We start from the raw sequence: 25832 nt of genomic DNA, 5'->3' as shown, positions 1-25832 counted from the left end.
TAGTCTTGGGACAGTAGTCTTGGGACAGTAGTCTTGGGACACTAGTCTTGGGACAGTAGTCTTGGGACAGTAGTCTTGGGACAGTAGTCTTGGGACAGTAGTCTTAGGGCAAGGGTCTTGGGACAGTAGTCTTGGGACAGTGGTCTTGGGACACTAGTCTTGGGACAGTAGTCTTGTGACAGTAGTCTTGGGACAGTAGTCTTGGGACAGTGGTCTTGGGACACTAACAAGAAGTACGGGGACAGCACTGAATAGTCTTGGGATAGTAGAGAGAAAGCTTGGGACAGCACGAAGAAGTGGGGAGACGGTACTAAAGGGTCTTGAGACAGGTCGAATTAATTGAATCAAAAGCAATAGGACTAGTTGGAACACGATAGTGTTAGAATCACGAATTAATCGATTTTTAACAAAATCTTAGAAGGAACAGTAAAGTAGTTTTTCTTTTTATTAGCAAAATTTTTTATGATTATTATTTTTTTAGAATAGGATTTTGTAAATACCAATATTGTAAATAGAATCAATTGTAAATAGAAATCATGAGACGGAGCAGGGTACCGGTGGCTGAAAAAAGATCTACAGAATCAAAGACAAAATATAACTCGTCGCTACGTAAAACGACATCAACGGGCTCAAAAGTAACAAGGAAGAACTTTTCAGTTAGCATGGTCAACACGAGGAGTAATACAGAGAACAAAACAAAAGAGGGCATGGAAGGGAAACAAGCAGAACCCGCCATCGAGATTGACCTAGAGACACCAGACCAGAGTGTGGATGAGGTAGAGAAGAAGACGACGGAGTCAACACCGATGCCGAATGCAGAAGAACCAAATCCAAAGTCCATGGAGTTCTCGCCGATAGACACTGTGGAAGACACAACGGGCAACACGCCAGAAACAGTAAAGGACGAGTCTCAAGCAAAAAGGACGTCATTTACTAAAAGGTTGGCAATGATGGTCGGGATGAAACCAAGAGACATAGTGACGGGGGAACCAAAGACCGAGAAAGGCAAAACATTCGGAACAGTTTCCACGAAAACGACAGACACCGACTAAAACGAAGACCAGATTAGACTGGGAGTAGCAGCCAACAACAGGGCAAAATCTGACCATGAAACAATGTCTCTCGATCTGGGCGATCTGATGGCGAAGCTAGATCAGATCGACAAGAGACTAAAGCACAGCGAGGAGGATAGAGATGTGATAAAGAAAGAATTAAGATACAACAAACATGAGTACCTGGACAGCTATTTCAATCGAGCGAAAGCGACAGAGGAAAAGCTTCAGCAGATGTCGGACAAGGTAGATACCACTGATGGAGAGCGAGACAAGAACATCAAAAAAGACATGCAAGAAATAAAGCAACGATATGACGCAGTGAATAGCCAGTTGGGGAGTTTGGAAACGAGAATAGACACAATGAAAAGGGACCAGGCTGAGAGTTCATGTGCAATACCGGCAAAACTAGACGCCATCTTGAGGAACTCTACGTCACAGGATAATCCGGCAGCGGAGCGAACGCAAGGCAATAGAGTTGACTTCGTGGAACCACAACGGAACAAGCGGCAGTCAACACCGTTACCATTACCCCGGGATGCCGCGAGTACAGCACCGGGGGGGGGCAAAGCGATTATGAAAAGTGGAACAGCAAACACAACGAGTGGCCCAGGGGACTCCACGACTCACAACAACGTGGGACCGGATGTCATGACGTGGGCAAGCACCTCGGAAATGATGAACAGGACACTAGAAGCCTTCGCCACGAGGAACACCGACTCGAGTGACAAGGGAAGCAACAAATCCAGAAAAACTTTCAAAAAACCGAAAGAATTCAAAGATGGTTCAGATGGATGCATTGACACTTGGGTAGAAGTCATGAGGTTGCACTTGGAACAAGACAACTTGAACGCTGAGAGGCAAGCATGCACAGCGATACTCAGCAACTTGGAAGGCACGGCATTGAAATGCGTGGTTGCGAAGAAAGAAGAGGAACGCGACACTGCGGATAAAATCTTCGAGATAATGTTGAATCGATTCGGGTCAGGCATGAAGGGTCATCAAGCGATGATGCGATTTGAAAAGAGAAGGCAAAGGGACGATGAATCGATAGACAGGTTCCTAGATGATCTTGAGAGCTTGAGACGAAGAAGTGACCCGGAAGACTCCACTAATAGAAGAGACTTTAGCATCGCCTCAAAGTTCATTGATGGGGTAAAGAGTGATGACTTGAGAAAATTTTTAGCACAATACTATACTTTGTCGAAAGACAGTGCACCGACTCCAGAAGAGATGAGACAGAAGTCGAGAGAGTACATGCTAATGAAGCCCAAGAATTACTCATATTCAGATAACAGGAATATGCAAGGGGGGAGCCAACCACAAAGGTCGTCATGGTACAAGCCTAGAGATGACATGGACAAACGTAGATCGTGCGCGAACTGCGGGTCAGCTGATCATCACGTGGCAGATTGCACGACATACAAGCAGGGCATGAAGAGTCTGGGGTACGCACCACATGAGGAGGACATGAGCCAGATGGAAGAACACGAGTACTATTGTGGCTTAATCATCAGGATAGGTGCAAGATGCTTCTTCTGCAATCAGGAGGGGCACTTTAGGATGGATTGTCCTTTGTTTTGGGAGGCGGTCAAGAACCAGAGTCACCCCAAACATAAATTGGCATTAGCGGCGGTGCAGAATCAGCGAAACAGACAAACCGAGTTTGAAGCAAAAAACTTAGAAGCACCGAGTAAGGAACTGCCAACGGAGAAAGTGAAGGCGGTAACGCAGGCTAACAATGCGATAGAGGCCACGGCCAAGAACGCCCTAGAGATGAATTATGAGAAAGCGGCGTCAGAGGCGATCAACAAGGTGAAACAGGACCTAGCAACGAAGAAAATAGAGCAAAGGTTGAATCAAGAAATCGACAGACAGAGATTGAATCAGACGCTAAGTTGCTCGGTGCCAGTGCCAGAAGCTGTAGCAGGGTCGACAAAAAGTGGAAATTGCAATACTCTGAAAATGGTGACAGGAAAGCCATTTGGCATAACGAAAATCGGAGCCAGGATAATGTCGATAATCACTGTAGGTGGACATGAAGTGACCAGAACTTAAGCGAACCCAGCGACCAGACAGTAATGCACATTGACGTATACGCAGACTACTTGAGTGCGATAAGTCCACAGATGACATCTAGAGCCTTGAGGGCGCTACTCACGAGAGGTGGCAGCAAGTCGATCCGTGTGGACAACAGATATACAGAAGCTTATGGTCCACATGAGGTGATGTTGAATATAGATGGGTTAAACATCTACACGAAAACAATGATAACATGTGATGAAGATCTAGTGGGACAGATCTACGTGGGAAGAGAAGAATTAAAGGTGAGATCGATTGGACACTGTGCCATGCTGGAGGAAGATGCAATGCACATTGGGACAGAGGCAGATGTATCAGCGCATGTGCTGGACATAAGTGGCAAGATAGAAGACTCACTTGCGTGGGTTACTCGATACTGGTGCGGTCTTGAGTGTAAAACCAATCGAAACTTGGGAGCGAATGGGCTTCAACAAAGATGACTTGATAGACTCGAGAATACGGTTGTCAGCTGCTAACAAAGGGGCGCTGCGGGTGCTAGGCAGAACACCAATAATAGCCCTAAATCTGGGGGAACGCAATCTGTGGATGAGTTTTCTTGTAGTAGAAAACCTAGATGAGTCTGACCAAATCATTTTAGGCAGGGACTTCAATAGGAACTTCGACGTAACAATTGATTTAAACAATGCGATGTTCAGGATAAGAAACCCGGATCGGAGGTACGCAATTAAACCGGTAAATTTAATAATAGCGAATGAAAAAAAAGCACCGATATTCTTGAGTAGGAGGGTGAGGCTAAAGGCGAACGAAGCGGCAATCGTAAGCTTGCGAATGAAAAATTACAATGAACTAAGTGACACCAAGCAAGTATGCATAGTCCCGAATCCTAATAGTCAAAATGCTGCTGTTTTAGGAAGATCCTTCTCAATAACCAAGAGTGGTCTCTGCGTCAGTGTCTTGTTGAATACGATACAGAGGGGGAGGAAGCTGGGATATGCTTTACCTGTTAAAACTCGATGTGAAATGACTGAAAATTCAAAACAAAATGAAGTTGTTGATAATCTAGCAATCTAAACCAGTGACCTCAGTAAGGTGCCCAAGTGGGGGCGTTGTTAAATGTTTTCAGATAGCTTGCAACCTAGCTGGACCACTAGGAGACTTGACTGGAAGAGGTGACCAGCCGAGTGGGAAAGTGGTTCACAAGGACTGCGCTGAACCGCTGGGAGACTTGACTGGAAGAGGTGACCAGCCAAGGGGGAAGGTGGTGCTGGTGTCAAGTGCAGTGCACATCAAGGAGACATTCAGCAAGGGATCGCTACAACAAGAGGAAGACGCACAGGGGTATTCTCAAGTTGGACAAACGGGTATCGTTAAAATCCACATTACATTATAGGAAATAATTGTAAAATTGGATAAACGGAGCCCCATTGTTTTGAGGAAGTTTTCACACTAGCAGGCCTGGAAACAGGTCTACGGTTTTCTCTCAAGAGGTTTAGCACCCGGCGCTTAAGGGATTTTTCGGCTTAAGAGGGGGGCTAAAGAGGGGGGAGGTTAGCAGGGGGGCTGGTTAGGTTAAAGGTTTGTGGTTGTAAAGTGTAAAAAGGGGGGACACATTAGAGTAACTAATTGTTCGGCATCGTCGATTTAGTTACATTAGATACTTACACGCGTTGATTATAAGAAGCGGGTATCCAAATTTAACATCGAGTTAAGGTAGGTACCCTGGTCGGATCGGTAGGGGGAACGGACATAGACAGTTTTTGTGATACCTCATAAGATCGCTAGCAGGGGGGAGGAAAACGCGTGGCAATCGGGTACCAGACATTTTTTCGGACAAAGGTTGATATCTGTCAGCATTGAATTTCAGGTGGGTTCATCTCTCTGATTTTTGCAATTTTTCTTGTTTAAATTTTTACGTTTTGGTGAGAATTTGTTGTTGGTATTTGAACGAACAGGTGATCAAAAGATACCTGCGAAGAAGTTGGGGTTTCAAAAAGCCTGCAACAACGAAAGGGAGATAAAAACAGGGGGGGTCAGTGTTTGTATTTTGGCCATTAAGATAGGGACTTTGGGAAAATTTTTACCAGAGCTCAAGTGGTGGTACACGGTACAGTGGTTCAAGAGTCCCCCCCCCCCACAACGAAGAAGAAGAGCTCCTACTATCCAGACACTTGGTGACAAGTATTGGGACAGTACCGAAGAAGTCTTGATACATTGCAGTCTGGGGACGGTCTTGGAGCAGTACAGTCTTGGGACAGTCTTGGGCCAGAGCAGTCTTGGTACGACACAGTCTTGGGACACTGGTCTTGGGACAGTAGCCTTGGGACAGTAGTCTTGGGACAGTGGTCTTGGGACAGTGGTCTTGGGACAGTGGTCTTGGGACAGTGGTCTTGGGACAGTGGTCTTGGGACAGTGGTCTTGGGACAGTGATCTTGGGACAATAGTCTTGGGACACTAGTCTTGGGACAGTAGTCTTGGGACAGTGGTCCTGGGACAGTGGTCTTGGGACAATAGTCTTGAGACACTAGTCTTGGGACAGTAGTCTTGGGACAGTAGTCTTGGGACAGTAGTCTTGGGACACTAGTATTGGGACAGTAGTCTTGGGACAGTAGTCTTGGGACACTAGTCTTGGGACACTAGTCTTGGGACAGTAGTCTTGGGACAGTAGTCTTGGGACAGTAGTCTTGGGACAGTAGTCTTAGGGCAAGGGTCTTGGGACAGTAGTCTTGGGACAGTGGTCTTGGGACACTAGTCTTGGGACAGTAGTCTTGTGACAGTAGTCTTGGGACAGTAGTCTTGGGACAGTGGTCTTGGGACACCAACAAGAAGTACGGGGACAGCACTGAATAGTCTTGGGATAGTAGAGAGAAAGCTTGGGACAGCACGAAGAAGTGGGGAGACGGTACTAAAGGGTCTTGAGACAGGTCGAATTAATTGAATCAAAAGCAATAGGACTAGTTGGAACACGATAGTGTTAGAATCACGAATTAGTCGATTTTTAACAAAATCTTAGAAGGAACAGTAAAGTAGTTTTTCTTTTTATTAGCAAAATTTTATGATTATTATTTTTTTAGAATGGGATTTTGTAAATACCAATATTGTAAATAGAATCAATTGTAAATAGAAATCATGAGACGGAGCAGGGTACCAGTGGCTGAAAAAAGATCTACAGAATCAAAGACAAAATATAACTCGTCGCTACGTAAAACGACATCAACGGGCTCAAAAGTAACAAGGAAGAACTTTTCAGATAGCATGGTCAACACGAGGAGTAATACAGAGAACAAAACAAAAGAGGGCATGGAAGGGAAACAAACAGAACCCGCCATCGAGATTGACCTAGAGACACCAGACCAGAGTGTGGATGAGGTAGAGAAGAAGACGACGGAGTCAACACCGATGCCGAATGCAGAAGAACCAAATCCAAAGTCCATGGAGTTCTCGCCGATAGACACTGTGGAAGACACAACGGGCAACACGCCAGAAACGGTAAAGGACGAGTCTCAAGCAAAAAGGACGTCATTTACTAAAAGGTTGGCAATGATGGTCGGGATGAAACCAAGAGACATAGTGACGGGGGAACCAAAGACCGAGAAAGGCAAAACATTCGGAACAGTTTCCACGAAAACGACAGACACCGACCAAAACGAAGACCAGATTAGACTGGGAGTAGCAGCCAACAACAGGGCAAAATCTGACCATGAAACAATGTCTCTCGATCTGGGCGATCTGATGGCGAAGCTAGATCAGATCGACAAGAGACTAAAGCACAGCGAGGAGGATAGAGATGTGATAAAGAAAGAATTAAGATACAACAAACATGAGTACCTGGACAGCTATTTCAATCGAGCGAAAGCGACAGAGGAAAAGCTTCAGCAGATGTCGGACAAGGTAGATACCACTGATGGAGAGCGAGACAAGAACATCAAAAAAGACATGCAAGAAATAAAGCAACGATATGACGCAGTGAATAGCCAGTTGGGGAGTTTGGAAACGAGAATAGACACAATGGAAAGGGACCAGGCTGAGAGTTCATGTGCAATACCGGCAAAACTAGACGCCATCTTGAGGAACTCTACGTCACAGGATAATCCGACAGCGGAGCGAACGCAAGGCAATAGAGTTGACTTCGTGGAACCACAACGGAACAAGCGGCAGTCAACACCGTTACCATTACCCCGGGATGCCGCGAGTACAGCACCGGGGGGGGGGCAAAGCGATTATGAAAAGTGGAACAGCAAACACAACGAGTGGCCCAGGGGACTCCACGACTCACAACAACGTGGGACCGGATGTCATGACGTGGGCAAGCACCTCGGAAATGATGAACAGGACACTAGAAGCCTTCGCCACGAGGAACACCGACTCGAGTGACAGAGGAAGCAACAAATCCAGAAAAATTTTCAAAAAACCGAAAGAATTCAAAGCTGGTTCAGATGGATGCATTGACACTTGGGTAGAAGTCATGAGGTTGCACTTGGAACAAGACAACTTGAACGCTGAGAGGCAAGCATGCACAGCGATACTCAGCAACTTGGAAGGCACGGCATTGAAATGCGTGGTTGCGAAGAAAGAAGAGGAACGCGACACTGCGGATAAAATCTTCGAGATAATGTTGAATCGATTCGGGTCAGGCATGAAGGGTCATCAAGCGATGATGCGATTTGAAAAGAGAAGGCAAAGGGACGATGAATCGATAGACAGGTTCCTAGATGATCTTGAGAGCTTGAGACGAAGAAGTGACCCGGAAGACTCCACTAATAGAAGAGACTTTAGCATCGCCTCAAAGTTCATTGATGGGGTAAAGAGTGATGACTTGAGAAAAATTTTAGCACAATACTATACTTTGTCGAAAGACAGTGCACCGACTCCAGAAGAGATGAGACAGAAGTCGAGAGAGTACATGCTAATGAAGCCCAAGAATTACTCATATTCAGATAACAGGAATATGCAAGGGGGGAGCCAACCACAAAGGTCGTCATGGTCGTAGATCGTGCGCGAACTGCGGGTCAGCTGATCATCACGTGGCAGATTGCACGACATACAAGCAGGGCATGAAGAGTCTGGGGTACGCACCACATGAGGAGGACATGAGCCAGATGGAAGAACACGAGTACTATTGTGGCTTTATCATCAGGATAGGTGCAAGATGCTTCTTCTGCAATCAGGAGGGGCACTTTAGGATGGATTGTCCTTTGTTTTGGGAGGCGGTCAAGAACCAGAGTCACCCGAAACATAAATTGGCATTAGCGGCGGTGCAGAATCAGCGAAACAGACAAACCGAGTTTGAAGCAAAAAACTTAGAAGCACCGAGTAAGGAACTGCCAACGGAGACAGTGAAGGCGGTAACGCAGGCTAACAATGCGATAGAGGCCACGGCCAAGAACGCCCTAGAGATAAATTATGAGAAAGCGGCGTCAGAGGCGATCAACAAGGTGAAACAGGACCTAGCAACGAAGAAAATAGAGCAAAGGTTGAATCAAGAAATCGACAGACAGAGATTGAATCAGACGCTAAGTTGCTCGGTGCCAGTGCCAGAAGCTGTAGCAGGGTCGACAAAAAGTGGAAATTGCAATACTCTGAAAATGGTGACAGGAAAGCCATTTGGCATAACGAAAATCGGAGCCAGGATAATGTCGATAATCACTGTAGGTGGACATGAAGTGACCAGAACTTAAGCGAACCCAGCGACCAGACAGTAATGCACATTGACGTATACGCAGACTACTTGAGTGCGATAAGTCCACAGATGACATCTAGAGCCTTGAGGGCGCTACTCACGAGAGGTGGCAGCAAGTCGATCCGTGTGGACAACAGATATACAGAAGCTTATGGTCCACATGAGGTGATGTTGAATATAGATGGGTTAAACATCTACACGAAAACAATGATAACATGTGATGAAGATCTAGTGGGACAGATCTACGTGGGAAGAGAAGAATTAAAGGTGAGATCGATTGGACACTGTGCCATGCTGGAGGAAGATGCAATGCACATTGGGACAGAGGCAGATGTATCAGCACATGTGCTGGACATAAGTGGCAAGATAGAAGACTCACTTGCGTGGGTTACTCGATACTGGTGCGGTCTTGAGTGTAAAACCAATCGAAACTTGGGAGCGAATGGGCTTCAACAAAGATGACTTGATAGACTCGAGAATACGGTTGTCAGCTGCTAACAAAGGGGCGCTGCGGGTGCTAGGCAGAACACCAATAATAGCCCTAAATCTGGGGGAACGCAATCTGTGGATGAGTTTTCTTGTAGTAGAAAACCTAGATGAGTCTGACCAAATCATTTTAGGCAGGGACTTCAATAGGAACTTCGACGTAACAATTGATTTAAACAATGCGATGTTCAGGATAAGAAACCCGGATAGGAGGTACGCAATTAAACCGGTAAATTTAATAATAGCGAATGAAAATAAAGCACCGGTATTCTTGAGTAGGAGGGTGAGGCTAAAGGCGAACGAAGCGGCAATCGTAAGCTTGCGAATGAAAAATTACAATGAACTAAGTGACACCAAGCAAGTATGCATAGTCCCGAATCCTAATAGTCAAAATGCTGCTGTTTTAGGAAGATCCTTCTCAATAACCAAGAGTGGTCTCTGCGTCAGTGTCTTGTTGAATACGATACAGAGGGGGAGGAAGCTGGGATATGCTTTACCTGTTAAAACTCGATGTGAAATGACTGAAAATTCAAAACAAAATGAAGTTGTTGATAATCTAGCAATCTAAACTCAGTAAGGTGCCCAAGTGGGGGCGTTGTTAAATGTTTTCAGATAGCTTGCAACCTAGCTGGACCACTAGGAGACTTGACTGGAAGAGGTGACCAGCCGAGTGGGAAAGTGGTTCACAAGGACTGCGCTGAACCGCTGGGAGACTTGACTGGAAGAGGTGACCAGCCAAGGGGGAAGGTGGTGCTGGTGTCAAGTGCAGTGTACGTCAAGGAGACATTCAGCAAGGGATCGCTACAACAAGAGGAGGACGCACAGGGGTATTCTCAAGTTGGACAAACGGGTATCGTTAAACTCCACATTACATTATAGGAAATAATTGTAAAATTGGATAAACGGAGCCCCATTGTTTTGAGGAAGTTTTCACACTAGCAGGCCTGGAAACAGGTCTACGGTTTTCTCCCGAGAGGTTTAGCACCCGGCGCTTAAGGGATTTTTCGGCTTAAGAGGGGGGCTAAAGAGGGGGGAGGTTAGCAGGGGGGCTGGTTAGGTTAAAGGTTGGTGGTTGTAAAGTGTAAAAAGGGGGGACACATTGGAGTAACTAATTGTTCGGCATCGTCGATTTAGTTACATTAGATACTTACACGCGTTGATTATAAGAAGCGGGTATCCAAATTTAACATCGAGTTAAGGTAGGTACCCTGGTCGGATCGGTAGGGGGAACGGACATAGACAGTTTTTGTGATACCTCATAAGATCGCTAGCAGAGGGGAGGAAAACGCGTGGCAATCGGGTACCAGACATTTTTTCGGACAAAGGTTGATATCTGTCAGCATTGAATTTCAGGTGGGTTCATCTCTCTGATTTTTGCAATTTTTCTTGTTTAAATTTTTACGTTTTGGTGAGAATTTGTTGTTGGTATTTGAACGAACAGGTGATCAAAAGATACCTGCGAAGAAGTTGGGGTTTCAAAAAGCCTGCAACAACGAAAGGGAGATAAATACAGGGGGGGTCAGTGTTTGTATTTTGGCCATTAAGATAGGGACTTTGGGAAAATTTTTACCAGAGCTCAAGTGGTGGTACACGGTACAGTGGTTCAAGAGTCCCCCCCCCCCCCCACAACGAAGAAGAAGAGATCCTACTATCCAGACACTTGGTGACAAGTATTGGGACAGTACCGAAGAAGTCTTGATACATTGCAGTCTGGGGACGGTCTTGGAGCAGTACAGTCTTGGGACAGTCTTGGGCCAGAGCAGTCTTGGTACGACACAGTCTTGGGACACTGGTCTTGGGACAGTAGCCTTGGGACAGTAGTCTTGGGACAGTGGTCGTGGGACAGTGGTCTTGGGACAGTGGTCTTGGGACAGTGGTCTTGGGAGAGTGGTCTTGGGACAGTGGTCTTGGGACAGTGGTCTTGGGACAGTGGTCTTGGGACAGTGATCTTGGGACAATAGTCTTGGGACACTAGTCTTGGGACAGTAGTCTTGGGACAGTGGTCCTGGGACAGTGGTCTTGGGACAATAGTCTTGGGACACTAGTCTTGGGACAGTAGTCTTGGGACAGTAGTCTTGGGACAGTAGTCTTGGGACACTAGTATTGGGACAGTAGTCTTGGGACAGTAGTCTTGGGACAGTAGTCTTGGGACACTAGTCTTGGGACAGTAGTCTTGGGACAGTAGTCTTGGGACAGTAGTCTTGGGACAGTACTCTTAGGGCAAGGGTCTTGGGACAGTAGTCTTGGGACAGTGGTCTTGGGACACTAGTCTTGGGACAGTAGTCTTGTGACAGTAGTCTTGGGACAGTAGTCTTGGGACAGTGGTCTTGGGACACCAACAAGAAGTACGGGGACAGCACTGAATAGTCTTGGGATAGTAGAGAGAAAGCTTGGGACAGCACGAAGAAGTGGGGAGACGGTACTAAAGGGTCTTGAGACAGGTCGAATTAATTGAATCAAAAGCAATAGGACTAGTTGGAACACGATAGTGTTAGAATCACGAATTAATCGATTTTTAACAAAATCTTAGAAGGAACAGTAAAGTAGTTTTTCTTTTTATTAGCAAAATTTTTTATGATTATCATTTTTTTAGAATGGGATTTTGTAAATACCAATATTGTAAATAGAATCAATTGTAAATAGAAATCATGAGACGGAGCAGGGTACCAGTGGCTGAAAAAAGATCTACAGAATCAAAGACAAAATATAACTCGTCGCTACGTAAAACGACATCAACGGGCTCAAAAGTAACAAGGAAGAACTTTTCAGATAGCATGGTCAACACGAGGAGTAATACAGAGATCAAAACAAAAGAGGGCATGGAAGGGAAACAAGCAGAACCCGCCATCGAGATTGACCTAGAGACACCAGACCAGAGTGTGGATGAGGTAGAGAAGAAGACGACGGAGTCAACACCGATGCCGAATGCAGAAGAACCAAATCCAAAGTCCATGGAGTTCTCGCCGATAGACACTGTGGAAGACACAACGGGCAACACGCCAGAAACGGTAAAGGACGAGTCTCAAGCAAAAAGGACGTCATTTACTAAAAGGTTGGCAATGATGGTCGGGATGAAACCAAGAGACATAGTGACGGGGGAACCAAAGACCGAGAAAGGCAAAACATTCGGAACAGTTTCCACGAAAACGACAGACACCGACCAAAACGAAGACCAGATTAGACTGGGAGTAGCAGCCAACAACAGGGCAAAATCTGACCATGAAACAATGTCTCTCGATCTGGGCGATCTGATGGCGAAGCTAGATCAGATCGACAAGAGACTAAAGCACAGCGAGGAGGATAGAGATGTGATAAAGAAAGAATTAAGATACAACAAACATGAGTACCTGGACAGCTATTTCAATCGAGCGAAAGCGACAGAGGAAAAGCTTCAGCAGATGTCGGACAAGGTAGATACCACTGATGGAGAGCGAGACAAGAACATCAAAAAAGACATGCAAGAAATGAAGCAACGATATGACGCAGTGAATAGCCAGTTGGGGAACTTGGAAACGAGAATAGACACAATGAAAAGGGACCAGGCTGAGAGTTCATGTGCAATACCGGCAAAACTAGACGCCATCTTGAGGAACTCTACGTCACAGGATAATCCGGCAGCGGAGCGAACGCAAGGCAATAGAGTTGACTTCGTGGAACCACAACGGAACAAGCGGCAGTCAACACCGTTACCATTACCCCGGGATGCCGCGAGTACAGCACCGGGGGGGGGGGGGCAAAGCGATTATGAAAAGTGGAACAGCAAACACAACGAGTGGCCCAGGGGACTCCACGACTCACAACAACGTGGGACCGGATGTCATGACGTGGGCAAGCACCTCGGAAATGATGAACAGGACACTAGAAGCCTTCGCCACGAGGAACACCGACTCGAGTGACAGAGGAAGCAACAAATCCAGAAAAACTTTCAAAAAACCGAAAGAATTCAAAGATGGTTCAGATGGATGCATTGACACTTGGGTAGAAGTCATGAGGTTGCACTTGGAACAAGACAACTTGAACGCTGAGAGGCAAGCATGCACAGCGATACTCAGCAACTTGGAAGGCACGGCATTGAAATGCGTGGTTGCGAAGAAAGAAGAGGAACGCGACACTGCGGATAAAATCACGAGATAATGTTGAATCGATTCGGGTCAGGCATGAAGGGTCATCAAGCGATGATGCGATTTGAAAAGAGAAGGCAAAGGGACGATGAATCGATAGACAGGTTCCTAGATGATCTTGAGAGCTTGAGACGAAGAAGTGACCCGGAAGACTCCACTAATAGAAGAGACTTTAGCATCGCCTCAAAGTTCATTGATGGGGTAAAGAGTGATGACTTGAGAAAAATTTTAGCACAATACTATACTTTGTCGAAAGACAGTGCACCGACTCCAGAAGAGATGAGACAGAAGTCGAGAGAGTACATGCTAATGAAGCCCAAGAATTACTCATATTCAGATAACAGGAATATGCAAGGGGGGAGCCAACCACAAAGGTCGTCATGGTACAAGCCTAGAGATGACATGGACAAACGTAGATCGTGCGCGAACTGCGGGTCAGCTGATCATCACGTGGCAGATTGCACGACATACAAGCAGGGCATGAAGAGTCTGGGGTACGCACCACATGAGGAGGACATGAGCCAGATGGAAGAACACGAGTACTATTGTGGCTTAATCATTAGGATAGGTGCAAGATGCTTCTTCTGCAATCAGGAGGGGCACTTTAGGATGGATTGTCATTTGTTTTGGGAGGCGGTCAAGAACCAGAGTCACCCCAAACATAAATTGGCATTAGCGGCGGTGCAGAATCAGCGAAACAGACAAACCGAGTTTGAAGCAAAAAACTTAGAAGCACCGAGTAAGGAACTGCCAACGGAGACAGTGAAGGCGGTAACGCAGGCTAACAATGCGATAGAGGCCACGGCCAAGAACGCCCTAGAAATAAATTATGAGAAAGCGGCGTCAGAGGCGATCAACAAGGTGAAACAGGACCTAGCAACGAAGAAAATAGAGCAAAGGTTGAATCAAGAAATCGACAGACAGAGATTGAATCAGACGCTAAGTTGCTCGGTGCCAGTGCCAGAAGCTGTAGCAGGGTCGACAAAAAGTGGAAATTGCAATACTCTGAAAATGGTGACAGGAAAGCCATTTGGCATAACGAAAATCGGAGCCAGGATAATGTCGATAATCACTGTAGGTGGACATGAAGTGACCAGAACTTAAGCGAACCCAGCGACCAGACAGTAATGCACATTGACGTATACGCAGACTACTTGAGTGCGATAAGTCCACAGATGACATCTAGAGCCTTGAGGGCGCTACTCACGAGAGGTGGCAGCAAGTCGATCCGTGTGGACAACAGATATACAGAAGCTTATGGTCCACATGAGGTGATGTTGAATATAGATGGGTTAAACATCTACACGAAAACAATGATAACATGTGATGAAGATCTAGTGGGACAGATCTACGTGGGAAGAGAAGAATTAAAGGTGAGATCGATTGGACAATGTGCCATGCTGGAGGAAGATGCAATGCACATTGGGACAGAGGCAGATGTATCAGCACATGTGCTGGACATAAGTGGCAAGATAGAAGACTCACTTGCGTGGGTTACTCGATACTGGTGCGGTCTTGAGTGTAAAACCAATCGAAACTTGGGAGCGAAAGGGCTTCAACAAAGATGACTTGATAGACTCGAGAATACGGTTGTCAGCTGCTAACAAAGGGGCGCTGCGGGTGCTAGGCAGAACACCAATAATAGCCCTAAATCTGGGGGAACGCAATCTGTGGATGAGTTTTCTTGTAGTAGAAAACCTAGATGAGTCTGACCAAATCATTTTAGGCAGGGACTTCATCAGGAACTTCGACGTAACAATTGATTTAAACAATGCGATGTTCAGGATAAGAAACCCGGATAGGAGGTACGCAATTAAACCGGTAAATTTAATAATAGCGAATGAAAATAAAGCACCGGTATTCTTGAGTAGGAGGGTGAGGCTAAAGGCAAACGAAGCGGCAATCGTAAGCTTGCGAATGAAAAATTACAATGAACTAAGTGACAACAAGCAAGTATGCATAGTCCCGAATCCTAATAGTCAAAATGCTGCTGTTTTAGGAAGATCCTTCTCAATAACCAAGAGTGGTCTCTGCGTCAGTGTCTTGTTGAATACGATACAGAGGGGGAGGAAGCTGGGATATGCTTTACCTGTTAAAACTCGATGTGAAATGACTGAAAATTCAAAACAAAATGAAGTTGTTGATTATCCCAGTCATAGGGACAAAATTTGTATCTTGAGACGATTGAAGAAAGTAAAAGGTTCAGCAGGTCTTGTGAAATCACTTAAGTCAGAGACGGACGATGGGCTATCGAGCTGTTCGAACTTTCCGGAACGGCCCACACCAGATGAAATGCAAAGTGATAAACCGGTCCTGCCGGAGATCGAACACTTAAGGGGCAAGTTGACGGACAAACAGCTCGAAGCCATCAAGGACGTACTAGAGCGAAACGAGGAAGTTTTTTCGAGACATAAGGCAGACATCGGGTGTTGTAATTTTGTTGAGCATGAAATAGAACTTGAAGAGAATGCGGTACCACACAGGGAGGGGGCGAGGCGCATGACCCCCCACAAATCAGAGGCATGTAGGAAAGAAATAGAGACATTACTAGAGTATGACATGATAAAACCATCCAAGTCACCGTGGGCGTGTGGAGTAGTGATGGCTAAAAAGAAAGGCGACCAAATGAGGTTTTGCTATGACTTTCGGTATCTGAACTCCGTCACGGTGAAGGATGCCTATCCCATACCTAGGATTGACGAGAGCCTCTCAAAGTTAGGTTCGGCGTTCTGGCAGGTCCCGCTGAGGAAGCAAGACGGACAAAACAGGGTTTGCTTGCGAGTTGGGGCTGTTTCAATGGAAACGGATGCCGTTTGGTCTTTGCAATGCCACAGCCACGTTTCAACGGTTGATGGCACATGCGCTGATAGGTGGGACAAAGAAGTACGGCAATCTGATAATGTGCTATGTGGATGACGTGGTAATAGCGACGCCCACACTAGAAGACCATATCGAGCGACTGGACGAGGTGTTTGCATGTATGAAGATGTTGGGGCTAAAGTGTAAACCAACAAAGTATGAGATACTCAAGGATTCGATAAAATACTTGGGCAGATAGGTGGACAGGCACGGCATCAGACCGGATCCAGATGCAGTGGAAGCAGTTCTAACTTGGAAATCGCCAAAAACGGAACATCAGTTGATGAGCTTCCTGGGTTTTGCGAACTACTACAGGGAATTCATCAAGGGCTATGCGGACAAGGTATACCCGATGCAACAGTTAATGAGACACAAAGGCAAGAAGTTCACATGGAACAACGCAGCAGAAGAATCATTCCAGAGAATAAAGAAAGAGTTGTGCGAGGCACCGGTGTTGGGGATGCCAACGGAAAAAGGGATGTACGTGTTGGATACGGACGCGTCGGTAGTCGCGATTTCTGGAATTCTCCATCAAGAAGAAGAATGGAACGGGAAGACAGTCTTAAGACCAATAGCATACGGGAGCAAAGTCTTGAGTGACACAGAAATGAAGTACGGGGCGCCGAAATTAGAGATTTTTGCGGTAGTTACTTTTGTCGAGAAATACAGAGCATACTTAGGCAGTGAACCGTTTAAGCTGCGGGTAGACAACAGTGCACTCAGCTGGCTGAAGACGTACTCGATGGACCAGAGCTACATTGGGAGATGGATAGATCGCCTGGATGGGTACAACATGATAATTGAGTATAGAACTAGGGACAAACATCAGAATGCCGATAGCTTGAGTAAGAAGACGGAGTTCTACGAGAGGCAGGAACAGAGGGAGGCAGACAGGCCTGAGATTAAAGATGGCTTCTCCTTCATGGACAAAGAAACGTATGACAGTCTCCCACTCACGAGATGGCTAGACAAGTCAGGCAAACCGAAAGAGGATCATCCCGAATTACCAGAAGAGCCCCAAAAGAAAACAATCTTGAAGAAGAAACGAGGGACACCGATAGAGATAATGCTCAAGTCAAAAATCGTGAGAGAGACGCTCAAGGCAAAAGGTTATGACCTCAACCAGGTGGAGACGGGAGATACTCAGGTAGATGAAGACTTGTGGAGATTACTTGAGAAATTGGCAGATGATAAACCCGTGAAAAAGTAGGAAAAAGTAGGGAGGAACCGGAAGTCACGATACTGCGAAGGAGTGAGACAGTTGGCATTGCAGACTCTCCAAGAGCATGCGGTACTGATGGTAAAGAAGTCGTGCGGTCACTGGTTGACAAAATCCCTGATAACATACTTGAGCGGACTCAGGTTAGGAAGAAGAAAGTGGCGTTTAAGGAAGAAACTGAACACCTGGGACTAGGTCAAGAGTCCGGGGAGTGGTCCACGTCCACGGAAGAAGAAGAAACCGGAGAAGAGAAATTGTCCGGGGAGTGTGAAGAATAGGATGAAGATTCGGAAAAGAGCAGCGATGATCAGGATAGTCTATGCATGATACTGGCAGAGGAGAAGATGAGACACCGCGACATGGAGCTACAAACAGATCCCTCCTCAGGAACGTACAACTTGGATAAACAAGAAGTACAAGGAGGTGAAGAACTTGAAGAAATTGCGGTATCGAGAAAACCATTCAGGGAACTATCATGCAACTCAAATGTCAGAACAAATCTGGTGCCAGAAGATGATATGAAGATCGTGAAGAGGATAATATGCGTGAAGTTGAATGATGACATCCACAACCTTGGGGAAATGAATGGACAGATCATGGCACTAAAGGAACATGTCAAAGCGAGATATAGGCTGTCGGACCTGATACGAGCCCAAAACAATGACAAGATGACAAGTAACCTCTCCAAATGGATCCGGACGGGGTCCAAGGAGAAAGGGGAACTTGAGGAAGACAGCTACAAGATCTTGATCCAGTTCTACAAAGAAAAGAAAGATTTACTCTATCACACAGCTGATGGGGTGGTGGCATGCAAGAGGAAAGAGGAGGAGAAGATATTACACAAGCACAACCTCATCATTTTACCACAATTGTATCAGACGGAGGTGTTATTCAGATCACACGATCAGATGGGGCACCAGGGGATAGACAAAGTGCAACAGAGAATACTTCACAGGTTTGATTGGCCAGGATTGCGGAAAGCTTGCGAGAGATGGGTGAATACATGCCTGGCATGCCAGCAAGTAAAATACCCAAGGAAGATGAAGTTCCCACTCAAGTCCGTTGAGAGCTCGGAGTTTAACGAGCTGGTGCAGATAGACCATCAAAAGATCTGCATGACGGAGTCGGGATATAACCAGACACTGGTTATAATAGATCACTTCCCAAAGTTGGCAGAAGCAGTTCCGTGTCAGACAGCCTCAGCAGAGGAGACTTGTGACCACCTCATAACGCATTGGATATCACGATACGGCTGTCCAAGGACTTTTCAGTCAGACAACGGCAAAGCCTTTGTGAGGGACTTGACAAAGGAAATGATGAAGAGGTCACACATTGCTCAAGCACACTCGACAACCTACCATCCTCAGACCAACGGACTGGTAGAGAGACAGAATAGAACTTTGGTGATTATGTTGAGGGTATACTGCTCAAGATACATGACGGACTGGGATAAACATCTGCCGCAAGTCGTAGGGGCCCACAACAGTACGCAACACTCAACAACGGGTATCAGTCCTTTCATGATGTTGACGGGCAGGGAGAGAGCAATGTCCCTGACATTCTTTTACCCGGAATACGAAGGGAAGAGGACGTCGCCTCAAGCTTACGTGAAAAAAGCGATCTGGAGACAGCAGGAGCTAAACGAACTCTGCAGGAGGAACACTGCGCAAGCACAAATGAGACAGCGCAAGAAATATGATGAAAAGATATTACAGGCGAAGCCATATGAAATGGCCCAGTACGTGTGGGTTTTCCAGAATGTCATACCGCCCAAAGGGACAAAGAAACTACTTAAGAAATGGAGAGGACCATTCATGATAACGGAAGTACATCAACAAGGACGGTTCTACCGCTTGAGTACGGGGCGAGCAGCACATTATCAAAATCTGAAGCCTCACGTCCCATCCCCAGAGGACTGGTGTATACCACAAGACATGGAGGGACTTGAGTACCTACTGGTGGAGCCAGCGTGTGAAGTGAACGAAAGAGGCACCAGAGAGAAAAATGATGGCAACGAGAACTTGAGTTTGGACGACAATGAAAAGATAGAAGCGGACTCCGAGGCGGAATCCTTTGAGGAAGAAGACTGGAACGATCCGGAGCAAGGTGAGGTGCCAAAGTGGACAGAACCAGACTTATCAATACCAGCGGGGACAAGGAGTGGCAATCGCAAACAGACAGGTATGAGGTACAACAGGTACGGAGACGATTTCCTGATTGATAAGATACAGCCCGATGACCTAAGCAAAGAGCTACTAAGTGTGGGCGAAGTGGCAGCCGATAATGAATGGCAAATTATCAATGATAATGGACACTACCCACAGGAAGACTACTCGACACCAGAATGGGAGACGGATTTGGAACAGAGCGAGATAGAGAGGAGGGAGAATACGAACTTGAGGATATTAGAATGGATGCGCGATGTCAAGAACGGAAGCGGCGAAGGACAGAGCATACAACAAGTTGACGTATCAGCGGGAAAGCACATGAAAACGGAGGATCCCCTCTTCGGCTGGACAGGCCGCTCGAGATTCCACCAGATAATTTGGACCCAGCACCATCGACGGGGACGTCGATAAATATTTTTGTCCGGGGAGTGGGGGTAGGACTTACCCACACCGAAAATCTGATGATAAAGAAACTCAGGGAAGTGAGAAAAACGAGCGGACTGGAACTGGATGGGGAGGAGGCTGAGCCTACCATAGGACGGAATTTCAAAATTTCAAAACATCCTGATAACGGATAGCGACTTCATTCTGTCAGACAGGACTAGCGCAATCAGTATCACGGCGGACATGAGTTTCAAATCAAGACTGGAGGCTGAATTCAAGATAGAGTACCAGAACGTGGAGTTTCTGTTTAGACAGAGACCGGGACTAGGAGGAATGGCTGCGCTTCCACCATCAGTAGCACAACTCCCAGGCAAATACCTGTGCTTCTTGGTGACGAGGGTCAGTGAAAGGAACACGATCGTTCCTGAAAACGTGATGTTGGCACTAACGAGACTGCGGGACTTCATGATCGAAAGAAGAATAACAGAGGTCTCAATGCCGGTCTACGACCCGAACAGGGGCAAACTGAGCCCAAGGGAACTATATGCTATCCTACACGTGGTCTTCGCGGAAACGGAGATAATGGTACATCTGCACAAGAAATATTACCTGAGTATCGCCTAAGTCAGGTACATGGGGGTCTTGAGCTGGGCATAAAGGGATCTCAAGTTAGGTGTTGGGGTACAGAACAGGTAAAAGGATCTTAAAAGTGATTGGCATGACAATTAAAGTTTAAATGATTGATGGTGCTAAAACATAAAATGAATCTGCATGCTTTTAGAAAAACTTTCAATTGAACTATTTTAGTAGAACGAAAAGGATAAGGTTTTAACTATAATGGCAGGGGGGTTTTAGGTTAGGAACATAGCATAATAGTCTAAAAATCAAGTGTTATTTTCAGATTGATTTGGTAAAGTCAAATTGGCTACCCAACTGTACTCAATTGAAAGAAAAAGAAGTTCTTGAACAAACACGCAGTTGAACAACGCTTGAAGAAGTTAATTCTCAAGTACTCAAGTTGATACGCTAATTCTCGAGTGGTAAGGTAATTCTCAAGTGGTAAGGTAATTCTCAAGTGGTAAGATAATTCTCAAGTTGGTACGTGAGCAAGATAATCCAGAAATAATGGCAGATCGACTTTGGAAGTCCATGCCCGCGGCTCTGAAGAGGCCCACGCTTGATGAGCTATACAGACGCCTGAGGGATCTGGATTACATCCAAGTGGATGAGAGAATGGCGGTGATGCTGAACGCCATCCTCCAATTGGAGGAGCAGGGCGAATGCCGGGAGTCTGCAACCGAAGCGGTTCTAATGGTCGGCTACAGCACTGAGGGAATATCAAACCAAGAGCAAACCAGATGGCTGTCCTGGAATGTGGATGGAGGAGTGAGGGGATTCGACTTGGCGAGGAATCCTGGCTTGAGCAACAACACTGAGTATGGCGCAGGGGAGTTCCCACTACCGATCAGACCATCAGCAAGATCAGCGGGCCAGAGCACGAGTAAGACACCATCGATGACGCGAGCGCAACAAACGGGAGAAGCGTATCCGGACCTCAGTACTCTGAAGAGAGAACTTGAGCGGACACAGAGGGAGAGGAACAAGGCGAACCTCGACCGGGATCAGGCGAAGCTCGAGAGAGATCAGGCGAATCTGGAGAGAGATCAGGCGGTCGTCGAAAAGGACCAAGCGCGGAGGGAACTTGATATGCTGAAGGCCGAGCATCAGCAAGAACAAAGGGTGCGAGAGAATGCCGCGAATTGTGAACAGCTGAAGTCGGAACTTGAGAGAATCCAGCAACGACAACGCGAGCTCGATATGCAAAAGGGAGCCAGGCCCAAGGAGCGAATGGTTACCGGCTCAAGACCAGAGTCACGTATGGAGTTCGACGAAGCTCCCAGATCGAAGGGACGGTTTAACCTTGACCGCGCGGCTCAGGAGCATATGAATGAGGGGTTGGAGGTATGGATACCAACTGAGTCAACGTCCTCCCTGCGTGGCCTAGAGACACAACCGATACGTCCATTGATGGACGTCGCACTGCCTGGATATACCCCGAGTTCAACCCCGAGCAGCAGTCAGGTGATCGGCAGCTCGTCACGTCTGAAAGAATTGAACGAGAGGCTACAACTAAGGAATCGTGAGAGTCCAGCAAGAGTGGAGCTACCCCCGAAGTGGAGGGAGCAACCGATCAGGAGTGTGGTAATCTCAAGCTACAAGAAGAACACGGAGGGCAGGTACCACAGGCACAATCGCATGGATTGGAGCACGGCACAAAGAGTCAGGAGGGATTGCTTCCATGACGCGGCTTGGTTGGAATACCTCACGCAGCCACGTGTACCAGAGGGGGCGGTCCATCCAATCATAGGGGACAGCCTGCTGCCGGTGCTGACCCGGATTCAATCACATTGGCAAAGTTGGATCTTGAGTTTCGCTGGAGCTGCGATGCCACAGATATTGGCATCACTTGAGATGCTAGGGATGGCGAGAGTATATACGGTGACTCTAATGATCGGGACGAATGACGTGTCCACGGGGGAGTCAAGGACGGTGATGAGGCTACATGACAAGATGAGCTGCATCCTTGAGGAATTGCGGATTCAAATGGATCGTGCCATTCTCACGGTGTGTACCATTCCCTACAACATGAAGGCGGACCAACACGCGATGGAAATGAACATGAAGGTGCGAAACCTGAACGAAGTAATCAGGCAAACACATCAAAGGAGTGTCCTTCCCGTTGGATTGCTGGACGTAGCCGAGCAGATGGAGAGATCTGTTTTCCCCCGACGATGCATCCTCATACGGGATCCACTTCGACAGGCCTAGGGGAGTGGAATGGTTGAATGATGTCTTCCAAAGGCACATAAGCGCGTTGGAGGCAGAATTGCTGGAGACGGCCCACTTCACATTCGGACCACCTCCAAATCCACCTTTCCTTACCTCAAGAACTTTATCCAGTCGCCTGGGAGCGACGTCCGATTCTAGAGACAGCTCGAGGAGCAGCCGGACCAGATTACCAGGTGCCGCACCAATGGAGGCCGAGGAGGCAACGTCATCAACACCTCAGAGTTCGGTAGTGTCCTCGGTGGTAGTGGTGGAGAGCAAGAGGGTGGAGAGACCGGCGGAGACCAGTCGGTCGAGATATCTGGAGAAGGTAAGGGAGCTGGACTTGGAAGACCTGGAATGCAGACAAGATTTGGCGGAAGCGCTGGGTCTCGAGCGAGTGTCACATGAGGACTTGAGTAGACACCAGTGCGTGGACTGGTTGAAGGCTCAAGAGACGCACTTCTCAAGAGCAAGACTAATGGAAACGACGGATCTGACGGGGATTCCCACAAAATCAGTCATGGGACCCATCAATTACAGGCTTCTCAAGTTGCTGGGGAGTCCGGGACTCATAGTGGAGCCTCCCAAGCATCGAAAGAGCATTGCCAGAATCAGGTTGGCAACTCCAGCGCAGTTGAGGGTGGTAGACAAACTATTGGACCCAAGAGAGATGGAATTGCCAGATGCCGCTTATGAAGGCACGAGGTTGGCGGACGACCCTAGATACGGGAAACCCTGCGCCAACACCCAATTGGCCAAGACCTTGGCAGTTTACGACAGAGCAGATCCAGCTGCTGCGAGGGTGATCATCGTAGCGGGATCGGACTTCGAGGGAACCTCTCACAAGTTGTTCTGACCGGAGACTTTGGTATACTCACTGCCAGGAGCCGAGCTGAATCAAATGTTAACATTGGTGGTAGCAATAAAATCGGAGATGCCTTGCGAGCCCGAGCTACTACTGTTTGCGGGAATGAACGACCACCTGCATGCGACTGGGTTTCTTGAGCAGCTCAAGGGCGATGAACCGGCGCCAAAGAGAATCTGGGAAGTTATCCAGACGTTATTCGCAGCGATGAACGAGGTACAGGAGAACGTTACCTCGCGGTTTGGATCCAAGACAAGAGTGGTGTTCACGACGTCCCCCGGGTACGCGAGCATGCCTCCCGCTCTGCAGTTTGTGTATGCGGTCTTGATCTTACTGGCCGAGGGGATTGCATGGCGGATCCTGAAGGCAGCTCCCAATCGTAAGTTGGAACCGACGAACTTGAGGCTTCGCAAGTCAGAACTGGCGGCGGCGTGGGCGGATGTGTCCCACGCGTTGAGGGGCTTCTACGAGTTAGCGGATACCCTCATTGTGTTGGACGAGGTCCTCTTGCTGGAGATATCGAACTTCGCCAGACAACTCAAGTTCAGTCCGGTTATAGGGGACGACCATCCCATAATAACTCACCTGACGGCCAGCTTGTGGTTTCGAAGCATGGACTTGATTATCACAAGCTCCACGAGTAAGTCGAGGGGACCGAGCAATGAAAGAAAGAACGTGGCTGCAACAGAGAAGCAACTGGAGTCGATGGTGTATCGATTGACGCAAGAAAGAGGCAGGTGGCCGTTCCTGACACCAAGACTGGAAAACGCTACGGAGAAGATGAAGGAAAATGCCCCACACCTGGTGAAGCAAATCTGGAGTTTTCTTGAGGAGCAGTTAGAAGTGACCGAGAAGAGGGAGATTACGGTGACCAGGTTCGTCACAGCTGCAAACGAGGTCACAATCGGAGGATTCTGGAGGGAGCACGCAAAGGGCGAGCTGAAGACGAGAAGGGATCACGAGATTCTTGAGTTCTTGAGTCCTTGTTGGGGAAAGGAGTTCATGGTTGGAGTGTTTGGTGCAAAGGAGACCATCTTTGGAGCCTATGTACAAAAAATCCAGGGCATGCCCATCAGCCTGTTGTTGGCACTGTACCTAGTTTATCCGAGGTACCTATTCAATATGGGTCCAGCGTACATGTTCAGTCGGGGTGTGGAAACACTCCGGATTGACGGGTATCTGGCACTGGTGCTCCTGACCCATGGTGAACTGGTGTCATTTCATCGACTAACGAAATATGGAGAGCCCCTGTCGATGGGGAAAACCCACTCGAGCATTGACACCTACACATATAAGTGTGCTGCAGGGCTAAAGACGCTGCTAGTGGAGTACCTCCTGATGCAGAACCGACACATGACTGTCGAGGAAAAGAATCCGAAGACGAGAGATGAATGGAGGAAAGTGAATGGGGGCATGCCTCTGTTGACAGACGTGTGCCTAGCGATGAGATCGGATCCTATGGGGATAATCCGGGGGCTGGAGGAGGTCGTAACCTGCATTTATGGACCGGCCGTGCGTACGCGTTTCCAGATCCTCTGGTGACGGCTTATCGCAACTCCATTACGCACTTGAGCCTCATAAGTGTACTGGATGGGACGACGCTCAACTGGTGTAAGCAGGAGGTGCTGAGGGCACAGATGAGTAACACGGTACTCTTCGGAAAAGTGAAAGATCAAGAATTGATGGTGTACGATTTCCGAGGGCAACTGCAGTGTAGGATGGGAGGTAAACGCGAGGGTCCCATCGAAACTTATCCCAAGTTCGGGAATTTGAATCCCCTGACGGCGAGTGGACAAGAGGTCTTGAGGATTCCCGCGTGGAGGAAGAGCTTCGAGTTGGTGAAAAGGGAGCTGGAGGCAATACTTGAGAAGGAAATCTTGCCAACAACCATTCCAGAGTTCCCAACGGTAAGGAGAATGACCCTGGGAATGAACAGTTCCCTGGTGGTCCCATCCCTGTTTGCGAGAGCAGCGGCGGAAGGGCAGCAAAGGGAATTCACCGATGGCTGGGATCCCCTATACATCGGCTACACTGCAGTGGTCTACTTTCATACCTGGACGACCCAAGCGAAGAAGATGAGAGGCTCCCTTCCCCCAAAAATCGAGATACGAGAGGTCTTGAGAAAGCTT

The 25832-nt window shown here is 47.4% G+C and overlaps 2 protein-coding genes across 2 annotated transcripts in view; both read left to right on the top strand.

The window, feature by feature from the left end:
• LOC134848029 (uncharacterized) overlaps positions 1-25832 on the top strand; it is a 498722-nt gene that overhangs the window by 444013 nt on the left and 28877 nt on the right. The gene's annotated exons all lie outside the window — the stretch shown is intronic.
• LOC134839271 (uncharacterized) lies at positions 16846-17448 on the top strand. Its single transcript, XM_063854772.1, has one exon. The coding sequence runs from the start codon at positions 16846-16848 to the stop codon at positions 17446-17448; it is 603 nt and encodes a 200-aa protein (XP_063710842.1).

Source organism: Symsagittifera roscoffensis, chromosome 1 (assembly GCF_963678635.1).
Source record: "Symsagittifera roscoffensis chromosome 1, txSymRosc1.1, whole genome shotgun sequence".
NCBI classification, from domain to species: Eukaryota; Metazoa; Xenacoelomorpha; order Acoela; family Convolutidae; genus Symsagittifera; species Symsagittifera roscoffensis.
This window is presented reverse-complemented; position numbering and strand designations above follow the sequence as displayed.